This window comes from Charadrius vociferus, unplaced genomic scaffold (genome assembly GCF_000708025.1).
Source record: "Charadrius vociferus isolate BGI_N301 unplaced genomic scaffold, ASM70802v2 scaffold333, whole genome shotgun sequence".
In the NCBI taxonomy this organism is placed as follows: Eukaryota; Metazoa; Chordata; class Aves; order Charadriiformes; family Charadriidae; genus Charadrius; species Charadrius vociferus.
This window is the reverse complement of record NW_009647682.1, coordinates 88,816-112,398: the sequence shown is the minus strand read 5'-3', so window position 1 is coordinate 112,398 and position 23,583 is coordinate 88,816. Positions and strand designations below refer to the sequence as shown.

Below are 23,583 nucleotides of genomic sequence, written 5' to 3'. Positions count from 1 at the left end.
AAAACACTCACTCCGTGCACAGTGAACCCATAGATGCCATGATAATACCACTCTTACTTGCTTGTGCTATCACAGGCACTTGCCTCTTATGCAGTAACCTCAACCATCAGAGTTTAGTGCCATTACATACCTTCCTTCTTCACCCACCATTGCGTGTGTGGTGTATCATCTTCTCCTACACCTGGTCTACCAGACTGATACGGTCTACCAGGCTCTCCAAAGTCATGCCTCCAAAGCAACATCCTTTGCCAAAACCCTATAGATACACTAGGCAGCCACATGGTAACAGAGAAAAACCTTGCAGATGAAAATTTGATTAAAAGACAGAAAATAAGAACAGTATCAAATAGTCTCCCCTGAACAGAAATCAGCAATGGAGTTCTACAGAGATCAGAGATGTTGAATATAACCATAAACGGACAAGAAAAAAAAAAAAAAACGACGACAAATTCTGTCGGCAAAAGTTTTTCATGGCTGTAACAATAAAGACTGAAGAATTGCAGAAGGATCTTACAAGATTCGATGACATGGACAACAAAGGGTAGTGACAGGCATCCACACAACACATGACAGAATATGCTGGAAAACATACTACAGAGATGTATGAAAATGATGACAGCAAAGACAGTTTGAGTGCACACTCTCTCCTACAATGCAGAACCAAGGGAGCATCAAATGACGGTAGCAAGAGACATGTTCAAATAACAACTGAACAAACTAATGGAAAAGATACTCAAGAATTATTAAAGATACCACCCCTGGATAAAGAAATATGCTTTTTTTTGCTTCAACAAGTTATTATTCAGCATAATTCTGTTTAAAAAAAAAAAAAAAAAACACAAAAAAAACCCCACACACCTCCCCCTCAAAAAAAATTTCCACAACCAAACTTCAACATTCCACAGCTGGCAAAGGCCTTATAAAGGCTTACAACAATAATGGTAAGAAACACATATCTAGGTAACCATCAGCAGGGGCTTCCACTGCTTCCGTCTTCACATCCATAAGAGGTTTTGTACAAATATCTGCATTACTACTGCCTAAAGTCTAATTCCCAGATCACTTAAATAGCATTTATTAAACACTGACCATTGACCTTTTATGACAATTCTCAGGAATTCACAAAAGCACTAGAAAACATTAGGAAACAAAAAAATATCTATAGTCGGGGTTTGCAATTTACATTCAGTTTCTAAGATATAGGCCATGGAAGCCCAAAGTGGGAAAGTTTATTTACTAGGACTAATACAGAAACCCCTCAATTCAAAATAGAGAGAATACACTAATAAAAATGCCACTCTTCCGCATTCTTTGATACATACAACGTCCAGAAGCAGAATTTGATGGTCCGAGTCTTTTATTTCTGGTATTTAACAAGAAACCTGTAGTTTTCTAAATACACACATACTGTAAATCTCATTAAGATCTTCCGTCTACCAGAAAAAATCCTGTTTGTTTAAACAAGGAATTTCTTCTTTGAAGTCCCTGAAAGGAAGATGAATAAGGTCCGGATCACCAGCTTCAGCATTTCAGCTTTGCTGCATTTTTCTACGCACCTCTTCAAGCGCTGCTTCTCGTTCTCTTAAGAGCTGTTTAAGTCGTTTTATTTTCTCATCCCGTATTGTTTCATCTAAGTCTGGGGGAGTCAAAGGGAAAGCATCATCTCTGAAAGAACCTTCAAGAACTGAAGTATCATCTTCACAAGACACTAAAACTGGAATATTTGAGTCTGTAACGTCACTATCTTGAGAGTCTGGGTCTTGCTCAGAGTCCCTCCCTAGAGACGACGTAACAAAGTCTGTGGCAATACTTTGCTGCAATAAGACTGGTGGAGGTGAAACACTTCTGTTACATAAACTGGAACTTGAGCTGGTATTTTCTGAGCTTGGACTTGTGGTTGATCTGACTGAAGTTTTCCTTCTCTTTGCGCTGTCTGTCAACGGCGAAGATTTGATTTTTCTTTTCTTAGTCAAATCTTCTTCCAGATCCACAATTATCTGTACAGTCAAGAAAAATACAAAATATACTCCTGTTAAACTGAGCATCATTCTAAACTATAACATCACTAAACACAAATTACACGTTATTTGTTGCAAGCTTCTTAGAATTACTACAAGGAAGATGTTTCTTTTAGCAATTTGCGCAAACATACTTCTGTGTTCAGTATTTTTCTAGTAAAGATTCCCAGTTAACAATTCCAAAACAGTAAATTCCTTCCTTAGTCAACAGTGCATTTCCACCTTTCCTGTGTGTATCCATCATCTCCTCTTGCTGCTTAAGTTCTTTAACTGTAGTGTAAGACAAAAACTTTCCACCTAACTTGACGGTAAAATTCAAAATGGAAGAATTCTTCATGCTTACATCTCCAAAAAGCTCAAACGTGAGCAATAATGTCCATTACAAGACTGTACTCCTCCGAGCCGCTTTGTTATTTAAATGTTAATGTACTTTACTGAGAGCAGCCAGCAGAGCTGCTCAAAGCAGGGCTCTGAACACAGCATTATTAAAAGCTGAGAAAACCTTTGACTGGGTAGAATCATACAAAAGAAAATTTAGAACGTTGTGGCTGAACAGAACTATTTTGGATGGATAAAATCATTTAAATGCATTAAGATGGAAGTCCTTACACCAAGGGAACCTTTCCAGAAGCACCCAAGCAGGTTTCTAGCCAATGACAAAGGACTGCGTTTATAAAGACAATTGTAACTCTAAAGATCAGATGGGTACACGGGTAAATTTCTTTTAATAAAACCACACCTGACTAAGTAGCTGCCTTTCTTTGGAAGTCAGCCACACCTAGTGGGAGTGACTGAAGTGCCTTGAAACAATGGCACTTGACTGATTTGAGGGTAAAGCCTCAAAAGAAATTATTCTTCTATTATTCTGCTTATATCCATTCACTACTGGATAAACATAATTGTTTGCAGAAGGCTAAATATAACTCAGGACATAGAAGTGTGGTTTCTATTCCAATAAAGACCATCCCTTCAACTGCTAAGCCACCACTAGAGGGTCTAAGTCCTTTTCAAAGCAGTTGTTCTTCAAATTTCCTCCAGTGGAGCCCAAAAAGAGGATAACAATTCTTAGATGGTACTCAGTTCATAGTGAAATCACACAACTCTGTTGTGGTACACCAACAAGTTCTAGGAACAATTCTCACAGGGACCATAACAATGACTGACTTGCCCTGATGAATCCAGAGGTGGGAGGGTCCAAATAAACACGCAGCTCTGTAGCGACTATACACGTGCTGCTTTCTCAATGTGTTGCAGTACACGTTTTAGCACTGAAAAATGTCAAAATACCTTTTCCTCTTCAACACTTTCCTGATGCTGATTTGTTATTTCCGCATCTAACGATGATGAACTGCAAGAATCATTTGTCCTTGTCAAGCTGTTAGTGGAACAAAAGCTTTCTTCTGGTTTCTCGTAAGAGGTCCTTAATGGTATTCTCTTAAGGTACACTCTCTCCTCCTTGGAGAGACCAAATTTTTTCCTTAATTCCAAGTATTGTTTCCAATGTGGCTTCTCTTGGTGTCTGATTTGAACAACCTTTCCTGGTGAATCCATCTTTTCACACTGGATCTGAAATATAGAAACAGTGAGAGAGCCATCAATCACACTCTCTCACTTTCTCTCTCCTCTCTCCATACATAGAAACTACAAATTAGTTACTAAAGAGATAGGCGAACATTTGTTTTGTCTGCCATTCTGCAATAGTTACATTTAGGACAGATAAGCCAATTTTGAGAAGTTATATACATATTATCATAGGTCTAACACTCTTGTTAGTTATTTAAAACCCCAAGTACATTGTGGAACATCCAGAACACAGTCCAACTAATAAACCACAGAATAAAAGGAAGCAACAAGGGAATCACCTGCTCTAGGCGATTCCTAACTTCAAAGTAGCAAAGGAAGATGACGGAAGATCAGACAGTGTCTTTACAGTGTCACTTTCAGACCGCTGAATGCATTTCATATTTGCATTGGGGTTGACAATGGCACCAAAGCGCTATTCGCCGTCCCTTCTACCAAACCTCGTTGTAACCTGAGCTCTTTCTGATCTTCAAGTTCAATCTCACATCAGTACTGTCTGGCAATCCACGGGCTTGCAAATTTACAGACTAAAAGCAGCAAACATTTGATACGCTATTTTTCACAGAGGTTAAAACAAACGAGAATGCTAATACTTGGCATCACACAGCACTGAAGGGAAAAAAAAAACCCAAACCCCACACCAGTCTATTTTAACCATTTTCCAGGTGAGGAACAATCAAAAAAGAGGCCCTACAGCCTGTTGCAATGATTAAATGTCTAAAATTTGCACAAATATGCTTAGCTGACACTTCTGTCAACACCAGCAAGTATAAACTAGCTTCAGAATGATTTTTTTTTTATCTGGAGGCAAATTCATTCTGGCCTCCTGAGCACCTGAAAACTTGACCTACAATCCTTCATAGGTAGCGTTTGTGGGATTAGAGGCCAAGGACTTTTTACGTATTTTCAACCTTATGATCTTAAAAGAATATGTAGGTCCAGCATGAAGGGGGAAAGCCATGAAAGATCTCAGGATCTTCTTCTGCCTGACATGAAACTGTGAGTCAAAGGAGGTGGATCCCTCCCCATCATGGCATGAAAGGCGGGAAACAACGATCCTGCCTTTGGCTGTCTGAGCTAGCGGAGACTGGAGCTGACTTAGTGCAACACCAGAGTGTGTCTTTGGATGACACACTCTGCTCTTCCACCTTGTTTTCCTCTTGTAAAGCTGCAAACTACACATAATCGCACCAACAACACAGTCAATGGCTGTGCTGTGATGTGGCACCAACACCACCAGAGAGCAGATGGTTCCCAGAGCTCAAACAATGAACAACTTCCCTATAGTTTCAGTTGTTACCAACAATTTATCTTGCGAGGAAATAAAAAGTCATCTTTTCCCTGCCACTTTCTTCTCTATGCATTTTCCCACTTGCATAGAGCAATCTTACTGAAAATAAAGATCATTTATTGAATAGAACCGCACTCCAGACCAGCATTTCCAGTGATACTTGGTTACAAAAATCCGTGAACTTGTTAATAACTATTTTATTCAAATAGAACCAGGACCATATAAATATTTAGCAGAGACCGAGATGGGCACGTTTATTGGAGACAGTTACCTTTTGCCAGTCTTCACTGAAAGCACACTCTTGCTTAGACTGAGGTAAAACAGCACTTGCTGCTTTGGGGGAATGAATCTTTTCTTTGCCATTTTGGCACACATTTTCCTGTGTCCCTACTACTGTAACAGGGGTCACTCCACTTGAAACGCTCTCGGTGAAGGGCAAACTCTTTCTCTGGTTTACAGCGGAATTCTGCTGGTTAGCATTTGGGGTCACTGGAGCTGCAGGTGCAGATTTTAAGTCATTTCTTAATCCAGCTGGTGAAGAATTTTTGGAGTCTGTACACATTTTTGGATCTTTCTGAGACAGCACCATTCCTTTGCTTTTCGACAACACCAAATTCACTACTTTATTGGTTATTTTATTGACTGCAGTAGAATCAATTAACTTGGATGTCTCCTTTTTAAGCGAAGCATCAGAAGAGGAAGATGCTTGTTTGTCAGCTTGGGCTGACAGAACATCAGAGCCTCTTTTGGTCAACAAATAGACTTTCCCATTGTACATGACCAGAGCGTTATCTTTAATAGGTGTGATTTTTGTTTGGCTTCCACCAGGACCACTAGAACAGAGCTGTAAAATATTTGCGGAGTTAACTTCCACATTCTTCATGTCTGACAAAGTTTTCAAGATCTTGGAAGCCACATTATTTGACGACTTTACAGGAATAAGGCAGGGCGCTGTTGACTGCGGACTTTCTTGCACAATCCATTTCATTGGAGTTTGCTGGCACTGCTGACCATCAGACTTTACTGTCTCAGAAGAAGAGCTATTTCCTTTTTGTGTAGCTGTCATTATTAATGTTTGTGAAACTTCTGTGGCAGGTTTTGGGCAAATGGCTTGCAAACACTTGGGAAGTACTGTTTTCACTGTGTTCACTGGCGACACATAAATAACAGTTGGCATTTTTGTACTGTCAGCTCCTCCAGACACATTTGTTGCTGCAGCCGCAAGTATTTTTTGCTGTATTGCAGGTGGTAAAGAAGAAGCTGGGACAGATTTCACTTCTGCATCAGCTGGTATCTGGAGGTGGTGGCCAGAGGGCAGTACTGGAGACTTCACAGCAACTGGAAGACTTGTTGTGTTTACCAACATGTACGCAGTGTTACTCTGGTTAGATGAACTTGTAACAGCAATGTTCTGCAAAGACAGTCTATCAACTGAAACACAACTGCTCTGGATGTTGGCAGCTGATTTTGGAATTAGGCTTTCTTTTTCAGAACCTGCCCTAACACTTTCCTGTTTGTCTAATGTTGTTGTAAGAATAATCTTTCCAGGATTAGGAGACTGGAAAACTGGTATCGTAACAGATGAAGGTGCAGTAGTATTGGCAAGCTGTGTCTTAAAAGTAAGATGGACTGGAGTAGAAATACTCCCTTTAGAATTATTTGGCATGGCTGAAGACTGAACTATTGGCACAAAGCTCCCAGAAGATTTAGAAATTGGAAGTAATTTCAGAAGGTTTTTTCCATCTGGTCCCGTCGTCTGAACTACGCGGTACACACAGCCTGCAATGCTTAACAAAACAAAGAAAAGAAAAAAGAAAAAGAAAAACGAAAGATAGCATAAGTGAACACAGCATAGATATTTTAATTAATGTGCATCAGTGAATTGTATACCCAGCACTGCTACACCTTAGAAGCGGATTAACTACTGAAAAATGCCAGATCTAATCTTCAGGAACTTCACTGGCAAAAACCATACTGATCTACTTAGTGTACATTTTGGGTTCGCATTTCAGAATACCACAGACTATCTGAAAATAATGTCAAGCTTTTATACCACAGAGTAGCAAGAAATGGCATCCTTTTCAGATAAAACTAAGTTAAAAGACCCAAGAAAACACCTTACATTATCCTCCTCTTCTATTTACAGGGCCTTTCATTCTGAAAAAGAAAAACATTATCTCCCGATTTTACAGAAAGCCCGTATTTTTTGCTTTCCCATCTCCCTGTTACTATTAATATCGCTACTCAGTGCTACGAAGTATGAATTTCAGGAAAGCTTTGGGAAAATGCAGGCAGATTAGTCACATGAAAAGATGGAAGCAGAAATTACTTCAGACACATACATACAAAAAAGAAATTAAGATGCAGAATACATTTAGTTTGTGGAACAGGATGACCACCTCTTATGCCTACATCTCATCTCCCCGCTCATTCTTTCGGCAGATATAGACTACAAAGATGGTCATCTTCAAGAGATGTGGGGGGGGGGGGGGGGAAACAACCTCAAATTCTGTCAAGGTACATAGATTTATGCGAACAGAAGACTAAGTCTAGGAAAGAAAAGGCTTCAAGAATGAGGAGGAATACATGGAAACAGCACCAGTGAAATCTGAAGAGTAAACACAGACTTTTTTTCAGATGAAGAAAGGAACTCAAATCAGCAAAGAAACAGATAGAACCATGTCAAACAACAAGTTAGTTGTGACTGCTTCAAATGCCAGGATTTTTCAAGTCCATTGCAAGACACAGAATCTTTCCCACTTCAAGTGAGGTTGCCCATGTGCTGGCATCTTCCCCAAGGAACTCTTGGACTCTCAGAAGAACAATCTAATGCTCAAAGCACTGCAGAAGCAACATGGCATGCTGAGACAGGTAAGATCAAAACAGTTTCCCTCACTAGTAAAGAAGAGACCAAATGAACTGGAAGTAGGTTTAATGGTCTTCACATCGGATCCAGAATGATTAAAAGGTAAGGCTGCCACCTCCACTTTCAGTCACCAAGAGCATTCTAGCTCCGTCCCATTGGCTTTCTACATCAATAAATGCATTGAGAACATGGACATGAGAGTATTTCCCAGTCCAGATGACATCAGTATTGTGTTCTTTTTACTGCCAAGTAGTTTTGAAACACTGGCATTTTTTTCTGGCAGGAAGCGTCACAGTTTGGACTTCCAACTCAGCTGGGAAGAGAGTGACTAGGAGGTATCATTCATGCGTTCCACCGTTGCATCTGCTCAAGAAGTCAGTCAAGACATTGCCTTTTCCCATCAAGTGATAAGCCACAAGGATGCTCTTCACTCCCAGAGTTGGACAGCTCCTGCTACAGTCTGAGGGGTCACGTTCCCCTTGGCGGTCAACATAAATAACCATGTTGTCTGTCTAAAACATAAAAGCTTTTCCTCACTGTAACCTTAGAATTAACTCCCACATCCAATATTTTGGTACAATGCCTCATTTCTAGGCATACTGTATGAAAAAGCAGACGTTTACGTAACTTATCAATGCAGTGGGCAGGAAATTTTGCAATAATTCTGTTTTCAAAAAAACGTACTGAAAATGAAAACATACGCAATATACGACACAGTTCCTAGCGGAAGCTGCCATCAGAAGTTTTAGTAGTAAAACAGAGTTGGATGTTTTGGAATCAGAAATGACAGTTGAGAAGGACTAGCACTGAAGGGTAATCATCTTACAGAAATATTTTTGCTTAAACAAAGAGCAATTAAAAATATTTGTATGTTTAAAGCAGAAAAGACTCACTTTTGGAGCCACTTTAAACCTCCCAGCGCTGCTGCTAATGCAGAATTAGGAAGATCAGCCCTGCGCTCCCAGACAGCACCTGTCTCTGTTGTACGCTTTCAGTATCTCAACATTTTAATAATCCCATGATCTTCTCTTCTATACACAAGAATTAATACTCTGAAGGCAAATTCAGAAGGAAATTTTCAGCGAGTTCCAGAGCCACGGAACGGCTGAACCACTACAGCTTTTACAGAGCAAAGGGACACTTACCTCCACTCAAACTAGCTACCACTGCAAATAAGCATCAAAGGGCAGAAGAAACCTCCAGAGAGGCATGCTCCTCCACCTGTCAACGCAAGGGGACACCGCTGACTTTTGGGCAAGAGGAGAGGAAGCAGATCAGAGAGAGAGGAAGCAAGAAAAACCAAGAGAGAAAGAGAAAGACGAGAGAGAAGATGCATTTGCGTGAATATTTTCTTCAGCAGCAATGCCGGTTTCCAGCACTAACCTCCACTCTTCTCGCTTCTACCTCGAGTCACTGTTCACCTCCCTTTCAACGGGCTTAAAAAAACTGGTTTTGACACTGTGCTACAAACAGGATCTTTTAAGTAAGCTGAGGAAGAAAACTCCTTTTAAAAAATCCAGTTTGCCTGAACTCCAGATCATTCTGCTTTTCATGATTACAGAAGACAACAGCAGCGTTTTATCTTCACGCTCCAAGCAAAAAGAGCAAGAAACCCCAAAGCTACAGTTTTCTGGAAAATAACATTATTTTACTTGAAACAAGTAGCAGGTACTTACAGGACTGCAGAATTACAAAAAGCTAAAAGATAGGCAAGAAAGAAGGAAAGGAAATGTTCAGATGAGATTGAGAAGTTGTATTTATACATATTTACTCAAATATCTATGAAAGAGGGAGGAAAGATGTCATTGTCAAAGTTCATAGATGCTTTTGCTCTTTCAGATATAAGTTGAAAATGCTTCACTGTATATAACTCATATCACTAAAGACTTTTCCAAGTGAGAGAAATACCCAGGATCGATGTTTCGTGTTACCAAAATAAAATAAGGCATTTTCAGCTTTTTCGTACATTATTGAGTGAAGAAGAAGGGAGCCAGAAGCTATTTTAATTCACTCTGCAGGCCATTACTTCTTTGAAGAATATGTTTTAAGAATTCCTTAAGCAGAGTGAAAAAATCTTTCCATCAGTATCCCTCTCTTAAGAGGGTCAGAATAATTTAGTTTAAGGACAGGTTTATTTCTTCTCCTAAAAAAAAAAAAAAAAAGTAATTCTGTAAATCCCACCAAGTTGTACTTGGGGATTCTTCCCGTAATTACTGAAGTAGAGTTTTCTTTCTCCTCTTCATCCTCTCTCACTTGGCTACACCACAAATATAAACCTCCTCAAATCTCATATATTAACATTTGGAAATACTTCTTTTGTTATGCCACTTTAGCATGGCCCAAGGTCTGAATATAAGGCAGATCCCTGAACAGAACTTGAGGACAATAAGCTTGTGGAAGAAAAAAAAAGTGGTGGACTGGTAGAAATCTTATCTAATGTCACCATAGAAACTCCCAAAATGAGGCAGTCAGCTTCCTTAAAAAAAAAAAAAAAAAATTCTGTGACATTCACAGAGGGAACGGTCAACTAGATGACACTTTTCTTCACCAAAAAAAGGTTGTTATTTCTTCAGGTAAGTAGTCTGCATGGCAATATCTACAGCTTCCTACTCAACAGTGGAAATGGCATTAAGCAAGCTATGAAAGCAAAGATAACAGAAAGAAACAGGAAGACAGATTTATTTATCTCTATCAAGCTAGAAAAATAAAAAGAATACTGAATAGCTTACATTTCCCTCAACTGAAACAGAATTCCTTTCTTCTTCACTTATATGATCAGACACACCAGTTTTATTGTCTAAAGTTCTCACCCCGTATTGTTTATTACTAAGCAGCAGGCTCAAACAACAAAATACTGAGTATTTAAAAATTCATCTTCTGTCCCTAATTTTTGCATTAGGAAAAATATCCACAGAATATTTTCAGTAAATAAAACCATTTGCCAAATCCATTGCAACCACCAGAGCATCCCAACACATTACTGCAATAGAAATCATGCCATCTAAAAAAATATTTCAGAGGAGATAAAAAAGGACCGAAAAACTTGCTCAAACTTCAATTATACTTCAAAGCTGTCAGAAGAAACATTCCCGTTCAGCAGAAACAAGCTACATTTTAGTCTGCCTTTACTCCCAGCTATTACTTTAGACACAACTTTCATCTTCTATGAATATGAATAAATCAAACAGGGACTACAAGCCACTATAAACTTCAGAGAACTGACTTCATTTATTTTAATGGGTTGTGCTGAATCCAGGTAAACGGCAAAATAACGTTTATTATAAATTAGAAGCAGACACCTAGGAACAAAGCAATATTAATTGATTGCAGTCTATGTTTATTTTATATAGCCGTATCCCATCCATGTATTAGCTGAATATTGTAACAAAATATTCCTTGTTATTATTACCCAAAGGAAATATGGAAATTTATGTCGCATTTGCGTAGGAATCCTGTCCAGAATTTAGGTCCAAGCCATTCCTAACAGCTTGGGGTTTTATCGTAATCCAGAAGCTTACAACAATGACAGAAAAATCAATTTCTGTTTGACAATAATTTCGCATGGCAACACTTTCACCCACTATGGAATATTCCTTGGAGTACAGATAATTATTCTAGGATACTCTAACTGCCGGGAAACAGTCCTGGCAGTTCTATTAAAAAACCACAGCTCTACCAATCAATGACCAGGTCCTCCTCCAGCCACAAAACCTTTGGCATAATTGCAGAGAACATCAACAGCGCCAAAGCTACAGCCCACGGCCACAGTAACCCCCTGGCTTTAATGAGCTAACACAAAACTCTGCACCGACTACATGCAGCAATTAGAGAATTCCCAAGAGACGAGCAAAATGCATCGGGAGCCAAACCATGACTCCAGCAGTCGACCCGGCTGAGCTCCAGCCCATTTAATGCAGGAACGTAAACATGGAGTCAGGCAGCCTAGGAAATTTCCTTGGCATGATTATGGTATCATCTGGCTCACATTGGCTCTACAGTTGCACGTTTATGTTGTAGCTGAATTAACAGGTTGGTGTAGAGCTCTTCTACCGCCGTATGTAAATGACCTTGCTTGAGCAGGTGGATTAGACTCTATGATCTCAAAAGGTCCCTCCCAACCTAAACGACTCTATGATTCTCTTCCCCAGGGCAAGTTTTTGTGTAGTATTTTGTTCTCGTAGGCATGTTGATTGGGTTCTTCTAATACTCCACGTTGCTGGCATGCATTTCGGGAAAGAGAAGAGAGTGTGGGCAGCTTGCATATGGAGCAGGAGGCCATTCTCAGATTGGCTGCCAAAAAACTCCTCTCCTGTAATGATGAGCTTTTAATCTGCAGTGGTAATCGAAGCAACATCAGCTTGTATACAGTACATGGGGAAGGTGGGCAAATCTTTTTGATGCATGCTTATTATGCCTGGAAAAATCTCTATTTAGCCTTAATATTTGATACAGTTGCGTTATTAACTGGCACTGCACCGAACACTGTTAATCATTTTTAACTCATGCATTTGGTGGGGATGAAAATACTTTGCATTTTCTTTATTCGAAAACCTGTATTTTGTCCATCTTCTAGAAGGAGTTGGGCTTGTGAGAATAGGTAGCACAGAAAGAGAAAAGAATGTACAAGGTGTCAGAGTTCAAATGAATGCATATTGGTGTATACCAAAGAGTCCTGGACTGTAGCTATGGTGCCTCTAAATTGTGCACCAGTATGTGTTTAAGGGGCGAATTTGAATGACGTATGGAAGGCCTTTATAATATATGCAATACAGTAGCTACTCTTGCAATGCAATATGCCAACTTCATAGCCGTAAAGATCTCTTATCTTTCATGTGCTAAACATGGTGATGTTACCATACTCTTGCACACCATGCTTTAATTCAAAGTGTGTTAGGTATGGTAATGGAATAAAATTTTGTGTGTATGATTCTGCTGGGATGTGGGTAGCTGGAAATGGCCGGTTTTGTCACCAGCGATGGCCCCGATGCGGGGAGGGGGCAGCCCCGGGCCCGGCCTCCCCTCAGCATCACCCGGGGGATGGACAGGGATGGACAGGGGCCGGGGGCAGCCCCTGCAGCGGGGCCCAGCCCAGGCAGGAGGCGAGGCGCTGCCAGGCCCTCCCCACAAGGGACTCCATACTCGTCCCCAGAGGGACCCCAGCCACCACACCCATCCTCACACATTCGGCCAAGGCGCTGGCTGTCACCCCACGGGACCCGTCCTCAAGCCATGTTACCTTCCTTGGAAACCTGCACTGCACATGTGCGCTATCCACATTGGTGTCACCCCCAGCATTACTCTTCCAACCAAAACCAGCGAGGGTGACCATTGCCATTGTCTGCTGCCAAGTCACACAAAGTCAGAATCGTGGAATGGCTGAGGTGGGACGAGACCACTGGAGGTCATCTGGTCCACCCGCCCTGCTCTAGCAGGGCCAGCCAGAGCCAGTTTCCCAGGACTCTGTCCAGACGTTTTTTTTAATGTCTCTAAGATCGGAGGCTCCACAGCCTCCCTGGGCAACTTGTGCCTCACAGTGAAACCCTCACAGTGAAAAACTCTTTCCTAATGTTCATAAGGAACCTCCTGTGTTTCAGCCTGTGCCCGTTGCCTCTTGTCCTGGCACTGGGCACCACTGACGAGAACCTGTCACTGTCCTGTTTGCACCCTCCCTCCAGGTATTTGCATACATTAATAAGATTCCCCTGAGCTTTCTCTTCCCTGGACTAAACAGTCCCAGCTCTCTCAGTCTTTCCTCATGTCCTGGTTTAAGCAGCACAGGACTCATTTCTCTTCTACTGCTTCGGAAAACTGCACTTTTAGAAGACTCTAGTGTCTGAATTTGTGAAAAATATTTACTTTCTAGCCAGCTATGGTGTGCGGGTTTCAAGGTCTCCATGTTTTTGAGCTCACCGGGTGTGGGGATGAGGAGGAGCAAGACCCAAGCACGTGGCCCAAGCTGCCCAACAGGGTTATTTCAAAGCATGAATGGCACATTCCATATAAATTGGAAAGTTTGCTGCGAAGTTCTCTCTCTCCCTTGATGGCTGCCATCCTGAGAACTTCTTGCTCTGGTGCCGGACCCCTGAGCCCTTCCCTTCCTCTTGAAGCCACAGCACTCACAGTGTCTCACATTTACTGTCCCCTGATGGGAGTGCACAGTGGATAGAATGGGCTGAGCGTAATCCTTGTATTCTTTATATTGGTATGGGGATTGTTATTGGTTCTTTAGTGTTATTCATATTAATTATCTAGTCTTATTCTATTTAATCTGTTTATATTTCAATCCTCAGGTTTCCTTGTTTTTTTCTGATTCCCCTTCCAGGGTGGGGAAGGGTCACCGGGTGATAGAATTGATTGATTGCCTAAACGACAAGAAATTGTTGTGGGTTTCTCAAAGCGTAACACCTCATATGAGAGATTCTCCAGTCCCTTCATCATCTTCATCATCTCTTCGTTGGACTCTCTCCAGTGGGTCTCTCCTGTACTGGGAAGCCCAGAACTGGACCCAGCACTCCAGGTGTGGCCTCACTAGTGCTGAGCTGAGGGGAAGGATTACCTCCTTCGACCTGCTGGCAGCACTTTACCTAATGCAGCCCAGGATACCACACACCTTCTGTGCAGCAAGGGCATGTTGCTGGCTTTGTGTTCAATCTGGTGTCCACCAGGACGCCCAGGTCCCTTTTTTTTGCCAAGCTGCTTTCCAGCCGGGTGGTCCCCAGTATATACTGGTTCAGGGAGATTTTCTTCCCCAGGTGCAAGACTTTGGACTTTTACTTGTTGACCTTCATGAGGTTCCTCTCAGTCCACTTCTCCAGCCTGTTGAGGTCCCTCTGGATGGCAGCATGACCGTCTGGTGTATCACCCACTCCTCCGAGTTTTCTGTTGTCTGCAAACTTGCTGAGGTACACTCTGCCCCACCAGCCAGATGCTGAAGATGGATTGAATGAAGATGCCAAACAGGATTGAACATAACCTCTCATGCTGTAGGCACAAACGCTGTTACTGTCTCACCATCCATATTGAGCTGGGCTCCAGCACATTTTCTGAAGTATCACAGTCCGTTTGGACCTCTCACATTTACAGGATGATGTACTCTGTTATTTAAACTTTATTTCATGAGCTCATTGAGAAATACAACAAACAAACATGACAAACAGGGCTCAATCCCCTTTGCCCAGACTATCACCCGAATTCACTTACTCACCACTTGAGTCATAAAATTTCATAACTTATAACCCATAAGTCTTAATTCATGCACTTATGAGCAAAATTTATGAGTCCATCCTTCCTCCTCTATCATGGTGTGGGTGTCCCCTGCATCACACTGTGAAGCGTGAAAGCCTCAGCAGTCCAGCTTGTGTTGGATCCACTTCAAAAGTGGGTAAGCCGCTGTTTTATACCTTCCAGCTTGGAGGTTTGGTCTATACCATTTCCATAAGTTAGCTTAATCTTATGAAACTGCCCAACAAAAGATGATGGCTGCTGGAGACGGCAATTTGCAGGTGATAATGGCTGCATCACAGCCCTTTAGCTCTTTCTGGCCACCCATCCCACCTACGTGGCACTCTCACTTTGACCTAAGAGCGCTGCTGGCAGTGTACAGCAGGCCTTAGCATGGGCTGCCTTAGCCAAAATCTGGGCAGGAGTGGAGTAAACAGTCACATGAAGGCGCAATGGAGCTGCCCAGGCTCCATTGTATTTCCCCCGGAATTCCTTTGGCACAGGAAGATCATCAAAATTGCTGCCCCCAGGACAGGACCCAGGTAGGATCTTGTGCAGCTCATCTGGCCACTTCAGACGAAGTGGTGGCAGCAAAGCTTTCAAGCAGCTCCGTGGCACTTACGCATCCTGCCATGGGTGGCACTGTGCACAGGACACTGTGGCTGTAGCGGCCCGGCTTCCCTCAGCCTTCTCACACGTTCCATCTGTTGTCTCCACCCAACTGACTGCCCGCGCTCTTTCCTCACCCGGAATCCATTTGCTGTGTATGGATCTCTTATTCCCAGTTACTGCTCTGGAAGCAACTCTGCTTGTTCCTCAGTGTTTACATCTCCTTACTGCCAGCTCTGATATTCTTTTATTGCCTTGAACTAATATCTTCTAATTCAACTGAACCTCCTTTTTCCGAGCCATCTCATTAAGAGGCATCCTCAGTTACTGCCCACTTAAATCTGTTCTGCCTCTGCCATTGAATACGCTCCACCTCTCCCTCCAGAAGTGGTTCAGGGTCAGTAGAGAGGATGGAGCCGGACTCTTCTTGCAGGAGCACATTGAAAGGGCAGGAGGCCCCAGGTGTAGCAAAGGAAATTCTGGCTGGTATGGGGGCCCAGAGAGGCTGTGGGATCTCTTTCCAAGGAAATATTCCAGACAACTCGCTAAAACTCTGAACAGCCTGGCCTACCGTTGATGTTGGCTCTGCTTTGAGGAAGGGTTGGACGTTTACTATTTCATTATTTTCTTAGAATGACCATGAGCAGCATCACCTTCTGCTCAAATCTTAAAGTTCCCTTCTCTGACTTACTGACTTACAAAGCAATATAAGCAACCTGCCAACGGGAGGGAAAATGAAAGAGTCATAGAATGGTTTAAGTTGGAAGGGACCTTAAAGATCATCTTGTTCCACCTCCCTGCCCTGGGCAGGGACACCTCCCACCAGCCCAGGTTGCTCCAAGCCCCATCCAACCTGGCCTTGAACACCTCCAGGGATGGGGCAGCCACAGCTTCTCGGGGCAACCTGCCCCAGGGGATCACCACCCTCACAGTCAACAATTTCTTCCTCATATCTCATCTAAATCTCCCCTCTTCCAGTTTGAAGCCATTGCTTCTCGTCCTATCACCACATGCACTTGTAAAAACTCCCTCTCCAGCTTTCTTGTAGCCCCCTTCAGATACTGGAACGCCTCTATAAGGTCTCCCCAGAGCCTTCTCTTCTCTCAACAACCCCAACTCTCCCAGCCTGTTCTCCCAGCAGAGGGACTCCAGCCCTCGGAGCATCTTCGTGTCCTCCTCTGGCCCCATTCCAACAAGTCCATGTCTCTCCTGTGTTGAGGACTGCAGAGCTGGATGCAGTACTCATATGAACAGAGCTAAAATCTCCATTGGTCTTCAGGTGTTAATCCTGCTACTTTCTCGGACATGTAAGCTCCTGACTAAGTTTTGAAAATCGTCCTTAGGGAAGAGTTTAAATGGACTTTTCCCATGCACATTACCCTCTAGCCCACATTTGCACACTTACACATGAGCTTTGGTCTCCATCCTCCATGCAGAAGTAGATGCAACCAGGACATGAGAGCATCACCAAAACTCGTGTTTTATTCAGATTCTTCTTCTAGGTTTACAACAAATGCCTCTATTGAACTTCACTTGGAATTAGTGTGGCTGGGGACATCCTGAAAGGATGACTGGTCCAACCTTCCCCTAGAAGGAGGTGGAAAGAGAGACAGTCCGGCAGGCTCAGGCAGTGGTCCAGGCAGTGACCTGGGAGACAGGTAGCAGAAGGGAAGGGCAGAAGGCTTGAAATTGTAAGGACGGATTTAACCAAGCACATAAGCCCTCACCATCTGAGATGTTCATCTGTACTGAGTGCTCCATCCGTCAAGTCCACATCTCCAATTTAGAGACCAGGATGTCGTGCAGGACAGTGTCAAATGCTTTGCACAAGTCCAGGTAGATGACATCAGATGCTCTCCCCTTATCCACCAATGCTGTAACCTGTCATAGAAGGCCACCAAATTTGTAATGCACAATTTGCCCTTGGTGAAGCCATGTTGGCTGTCACCAATCACCTCCTTATTTTCCATGTGCCTCAGCAGAGTTTTCAGGAGGATCTGCCCCATGATCCTGCCAGGCACAGAGGTGAGACTGACAGGCCTGTAGTTCCCCGGGTCTTCCTTCTTTCGCTTTTTAAAAACGGGTCTTATGTTTCCCCTTTTCCAGTCAGCGGGAACTTCACTGGACTGCCACAACTTCTCAAATATGATGGATAGTGGCTTAGCAACTTCATCCTCCAGTTCCCTCAGGACCCCTGGATGCACCTCATCAGGTCCCCATGGATTTGTGCATACCTTCAGGTTCCTTAGATGGTCTCGAACCTGATCTTCTCTTACAGTGGGTGTTTCTCTTCTCCCAGTCCCTGCCTGTTGTGGTTTTCGCTGGGATGGAGATGACTTTCTTACTAGTAGCTGGCAGAGTCCTATGTTTTGGCTTTGGGATGGGAATACTGTTGATAGCGCACTACTGTTTTTGCTTGTTGCTAAACATTCAAGGCTTTTTTTTTCTCCTCACACCACCCCGCCAGTGAGTAGGCTGGGGTGCACAAGAAGCTAGGAGGAGACCCAGGTGGGACAGCTGACCCCAACTGACCAAAGGAATATTCCGTGCCATATGACGTCATGCTCAGTATATAAACCTGGGGGAAGAAGGAAGGAGGGACATTCGGAGTTCTGGTGTTTGTCTTCCCAAGTAACCGTTATGTGTGGTGGAGCCGTGCTTTCCTGGAGATGGTTGAACACCTGCCTGCCCATGGGGAGTAGCGAACAAATTCCTTGTTTTGCTGCGCTTGCTTGCATAGCTTTTGCTTTACTTATTAAACTGTCTTTATCTCAACTGACGAGTTTTCTCACTTTTCTGATTCTCTCCCCCATCCCACCGAGGTGGGAGTGAGCGAGCAGCTGTGTGGTCCTAGTCGCTTGCTGGGGTTAAACCATGACACTGCCTTTGCCTTCTGTGACTTGGGTGGTGTGGCTGGAGCACTTGCCAGTGAAGACTGAGGTAAAAAAGTCTGAGTGCCTCAACCTTCTCCATAGCCTGGGTCTCCTGTTTCCTTCCTGAGGGGGGCCACATTTTCCCTCCTATCACTGATGTACCTACAGAAGGTTTTCATGTTGCCCTTGACATCCCTGGCCAGATTTAATTCTATCGGGGCTTTAGCTTTCCTAACCTGATCCTTGGCTGCTCGGACAATTTCTCTGTATGCCTCCCAGGCTACCTGTCCTTGCTTCTGTAGGCTTCCTTTTTGAGTCTGAGCTTCTCCAGGAGCTCCTTGTTCATGCAGCCCTCCCAGAATTTTTGCCCAACTTCTTCTTTGTTGGGATGCATCTCTCCTGAGCTTGGAGGAGGTGATCCTTGAATATTAACCAGCTTTCTTGGGCCCCTCTTCCCTCCAGGGCTTTATCCCACAGTACTCTGCCAAGCAGATCCCTGAAGAGGCAAAAGTCTGCTCTCCTGAAGTCCAGGGTAGCGAGCTTGCTGTGCACCCTCCTCGCTGCCCTAAGGATCTTGAATTCCACTATCTCATGGCCACTGCAGCCAAAGCTGCCCTTGAGCTTCACATTCCCCACCAGCCCCTTCCTGATGGTGAGGACAAGGTCCAACATGGCACCTCTCCTTGTTGGCTCCTCTATCCCTTGGAGAAGGAAGTTATCATCAACACATTCCAGGAACCTCCTGGATTGCTTATGCTCTGCTGTGTTGTCCCTCCAACAGACATCGGGGTGGTTGAAGTCCCCCATGAGGACCAAGGCTTGTGAACATGAGCCTGCTCCTCTCTATCTATAGAGGGTCTCATCCACTTGGTCTTCCTGGTCAGGTGGCCTGTAGCAGCGCCCCACTAAAATGTGAAATAAATTTTGTGGTAGGTTTGGATTTTTTTAAATTATGAATCAACACTCCTCTCTTCTCTCCCTCTTGTCTGGGATAGCTCAAGGCACATTGCCACAGAGGTTTATACCATCTTCTGACCTGTATGGTTCCTGACAGACCTGAGAAATTATAATCTTTAAAAATTATTATTTCTTTATAACATAAGACTGACTATGGAACTTGAAGACTTTCTGGAATAGCTCTGGCAGGGGAAGCCAGGCAGAGGCACCACAACTGGGCACAGTCTATCCACATCACCTCTTGGAGAAGGACCTACGCTGATCTAACCCCTGAGCTGCTTCAGGAGGTTGTCTGGAGAAAGACCTCGAGTCCTGGTTGTTTCAGCCCAGAAGGGAGCCTGTATCATCTCTGATGTATACTTCTTGACCAGCAACTCGTGAACGGGATTTGCTTGTACCATGGCTGGTGCTTCTGAATCGCTTTCAATTTTTCTACGAGACCTATAATCTTTACCAAGCTCATTTTCTTTAAAGGTCCAGAAGCCATGTCATTACAGCTGATTTTTCACTTCAAGTGTAAATTTTGAGTCTTCCTGTTTTCTGAGGATGACCTGAGAATATAACTATGATTGTTACAATTGTATAATTGAAATAAAAGCAAGAAATAACTTTTATGCTATTGGGGCATTTGCTTTTTTTAAATATTGATGATGTGTTTTATTCACTGCTCAGAGACAGTGAAATAACTATCACTTCAGGAGACCAAAGAGGTGATCTAGACAGAATAAATTTTCTAGTTCCAACTTCATCAGCAATGCTATTCATTGGAGGCTGGAAGCCAGGAAAAAAATAAAAAAAACAACCGTGGGTGAAATGGAAGAAGTTGTCTTGGACAACGAGCTTTCTGGGGGCCAGCTTGTAAAATTTGAAGAGGAACTTGGTGTGTTTAGCGACACAAGAATCGGTGCACAATTCTGCATTAATTTATAATTAATACAGGTGCTGTCCTGGGAATTCACCTAAGCCATAAAGTTGATTTTCTACTCTAATGAAAATAACCCCAGTAGATCCCAAATTCCCAACATCTGTTCAGGTTGAAATGGAAATGCCCCCACATCGGAATATGTTTAATGGGATGGCTGTATTCTAACCCAAAGAAGGGGCAAAGCTCATGGCTCTTCCTGTCCTGCCGTGCCATACAAATAGCAGGACATCACCTGAAGCTACTTGCAGTGATGTCTACGTGCCTGTATGTCCCCAAGCAAGAGTTTGGTGAACATCTCATCACCAATGGCTTCACCAAAAGTCACCACTCTATCTGGTCAAATGCTTTTTCTCCTCCTTTCCCTCTCTTCCCACCTGGATATCCTAATGAAGGAGGTTTGGCGTCTGACTGAATCGGAAATAGTGCATCTGACCTGTTCAGACGTTATCCGTTCCAGGGCAGACAGGTAAAAACTCTGTGGATAAGATTTTACTATTTCCCACCAGACTGGTGATGTTCTGGCCAGTACATTGAAATCACATGTTTAGGCAGTAGTTGTCCTCTAATCTAGAATATATCAAAGATGCATCGTTAGGACTAATTACATTTTTTATTTCTTAAAAGCAAAGGAGGTTAGTCTCGGAAAAGTGATTTAAAATTTACCAGTCAATCCAGTAGCCTTGGTTCCCTGCACGTACTTTGTTCCATTAGATGGGAGCTGACCTGAGCCTCTTGTTTTCTCTGCGGTACAATGCTTGCCACAGCAGGATCACCATTTCCATGCAGTGCTTACTGTACAGTTTTTAATGTGAGAAGACTTCTGGGAAATTCAGGTTGCATCAGGACAATTCTTGGCAAGCCCTTGAGTTGGCAAAGTACTCCAGCCTCTGCTAACAGTGAGGCAGATCTTTGATTATTTTTTTTATTTACAAGAATCATAGAATCACAGAATGGTTTGGGTTGGAAGGGACCTTGAAGACCATCCAGTGCCACCCCCTGCCCTGGGCAGGGACACCTCCCCCCAGCCCAGGTTGCTCCAAGCCCCGTCCAACCTGGCCTTGAACACCTCCAGGGAGGGGGCAGCCACAGCTTCTCCGGGCAACCTGCGCCAGGGGCTCACCACCCGCACAGTCAACAATTTCTTCCTAATATCTAATCCAAATCTACCCTCCTCTAGTTTAAAACCATCCCCCCTCGTCCCATTGCTCCCCTCCCTGATCAAGAGTCCTATCACTCGTCCTATCACTCCATGCCCTTGTAAAAAGTCCCTACCCAGCTCTCCTGTAGCCCTTTAGGTACTGGAAGCTAGACTAAAATCTCTCTACGGTTTTTGCATAGTGATAAATTTTTCCTCGTGTTAATGCAAAACGGACCTGCATACTTCCCATGAACATCAGCTTTGATGCAGTCTTTGGGGGATACCAGTTCAACTGACTGTCTCCTTTTCCTGCCTGTCCCTACAGCGTCATTTGCTTCTGACTGAGTTCACCGCGTGTCTAATGAAAGCAGATACTGACAAGCTGTTTGTTTATCAAATGCTGGTCCACTCTTCTCTTCAAGAACATTATTTGACTTGTTGATCTGACACTTCAGTTGGAAAAGAAGCCAGACAGATACAACCTCTGCCAGTCGGTACGGATATTGTCAACACTGGCTCTTGTCAAACTTGATGCCACTGAGATATCACAAGATGGCAAATTTAGCTACTAACGTAACTGGTACCCTAAAACAGCTGGAGTCTCGTAACACTTGTGACAGCATTAAATGATGCTGAATTAGTTTACCGTGTGCTCCCTATTCAATCCGTGCTACAACTGCCTGTACTGGTGCAAAGTTTGACACTGTCCCACACGACATCCTGGTCTCTAAATTGGAGAGACGTGGACTTGACTGATGGACCATGCGGTGGATAATGAACTGGCTGGATGGTCACACTCAAAAGTTGCAGTCAACGGCTCGATGTCCAAGTGGTGACCAGTGATGAGTGGCATTCCTCAGGGGTTGGTACTGTTAGATGTTTAACATCTTTGTTGGCGACATGGACAGTGGGATGGAGTGCACCCTCAGCAAGTTTGCCGACGACATCAAGCTGTGTGGAGCGGTCCACACGCTGGAGGGGTGGGATGCCATCCAGAGGGACCTGGACAGGCTGGAGAGGTGGCCTGTGCCAACCTCATGAAGTTCAACCAGGCCAAGTGCGAGGTCCTGCTTGTGGGCCAGGGCAATCCCATGCACAAATCCAGGCTGGGCGGAGAATGGATGGAGAGCAGCCCTGAGGAGAAGGACTTGGGGGTTGTCCTGGTTTGAGCGACACAGGAATCATTTTTCTTCTAATACTTGGGAAAACTGCACTTTTAGAAGACTCTAGTGTCTGAATTTGTGAAAATATTTACTTTCTAGCCAGCTATGGTGTGCGGGTTTCAAGGTCTCCATGTTTTTGAGCTCACCGGGTGTGGGGATGAGGAGGAGCGAGACCTGGGCACTTGACCCAAGCTGCCCAACAGCGCTATTTCATAGCATGAATGGCACATTCCATATAAATTGGAAAGTTTGCTGCGAAGTTCTCTCTCTCCCTTGATGGCCGCCATCCTGAGAACTTCTTGCTCTGGTGCCGGAGCCCTGAGCCCTTTCCTTCCTCCTGAAGCCACAGCACTCGCAGTGTCCAACATTTGCTGTCCCCTGATGGGAGTGCATTCTGTGAATTCTGTGAATTCTGTGAATATAATCTTTGCATATTCTGTATTGGTATCAGGATCAATATTGGTTCTTTAATACTATTAATGCTAATTATTAATATTATACATTATTATATGTAATATTAATATATTTTATTGTATTAATTATATATTTATATAGATACAGTGTGTATATATTACAGTATATATATTACAGTCTTATTGTATTAAATATGTTTATATTTCAACCCACGGGTTTCCTTTTTTTTGGCCCCAATTCCCCTCCCTGGGTAGGGAGGAGTCACTGTGTGAGAGAATAATTGTCTAAACAACAATAAATTGTTCTGGTTTTCTCAAACCATAACAGGGGCATTGGTTGATGAGAAGCTCCCCATGAGCCGACAATGTTGTGCTGGCAGCCCAGAAAGCCACCCACACCCCGGGCTGCATCCCCAGCAGCGTGGCCAGAGGGGCGAGGGGGGATTGTGCCCCTCTGCTGCGCTCTGCTCTGGGGAGACCCCCCTGCAGTGCTGCCTCCAGCTCGGGGGGTCCCACCAGCAGAAGGAC

At 43.5% G+C, this 23,583-nt stretch overlaps 1 protein-coding gene across 1 annotated transcript; it reads right to left on the bottom strand.

The window, feature by feature from the left end:
• Window positions 1-1,529: 1,529 nt before the first annotated feature.
• Window positions 1,530-7,355, bottom strand: LRIF1 (ligand dependent nuclear receptor interacting factor 1). Its single transcript, XM_009881331.1, has 4 exons — window positions 7,303-7,355; window positions 5,162-6,677; window positions 3,306-3,584; window positions 1,530-1,997 (listed from the first exon to the last, which is right to left on the bottom strand). Exons 1-4 carry the CDS (start codon window positions 7,353-7,355, stop codon window positions 1,530-1,532), a joined length of 2,316 nt encoding a protein of 771 aa, XP_009879633.1.
• Between the last annotated feature and the right edge of the window lie 16,228 nt (window positions 7,356-23,583).

Excerpts from the sequence above, each read along its gene's own strand:
- LRIF1 (XM_009881331.1), bottom strand. The coding sequence starts at position 7,355 with ATGACCATCTTTGTAGTCTATATCTGCCGAAAGAATGAGCGGGGAGAT. Across the intron at positions 3,585-5,161 it reads TCAGTGAAGACTGGCAAAAG|ATCCAGTGTGAAAAGATGGA; the intron begins GTAACTGTCTCC and ends TCTATATTTCAG. Across the intron at positions 1,998-3,305 it reads AAAGTGTTGAAGAGGAAAAG|ATAATTGTGGATCTGGAAGA; the intron begins GTATTTTGACAT and ends TTGACTGTACAG.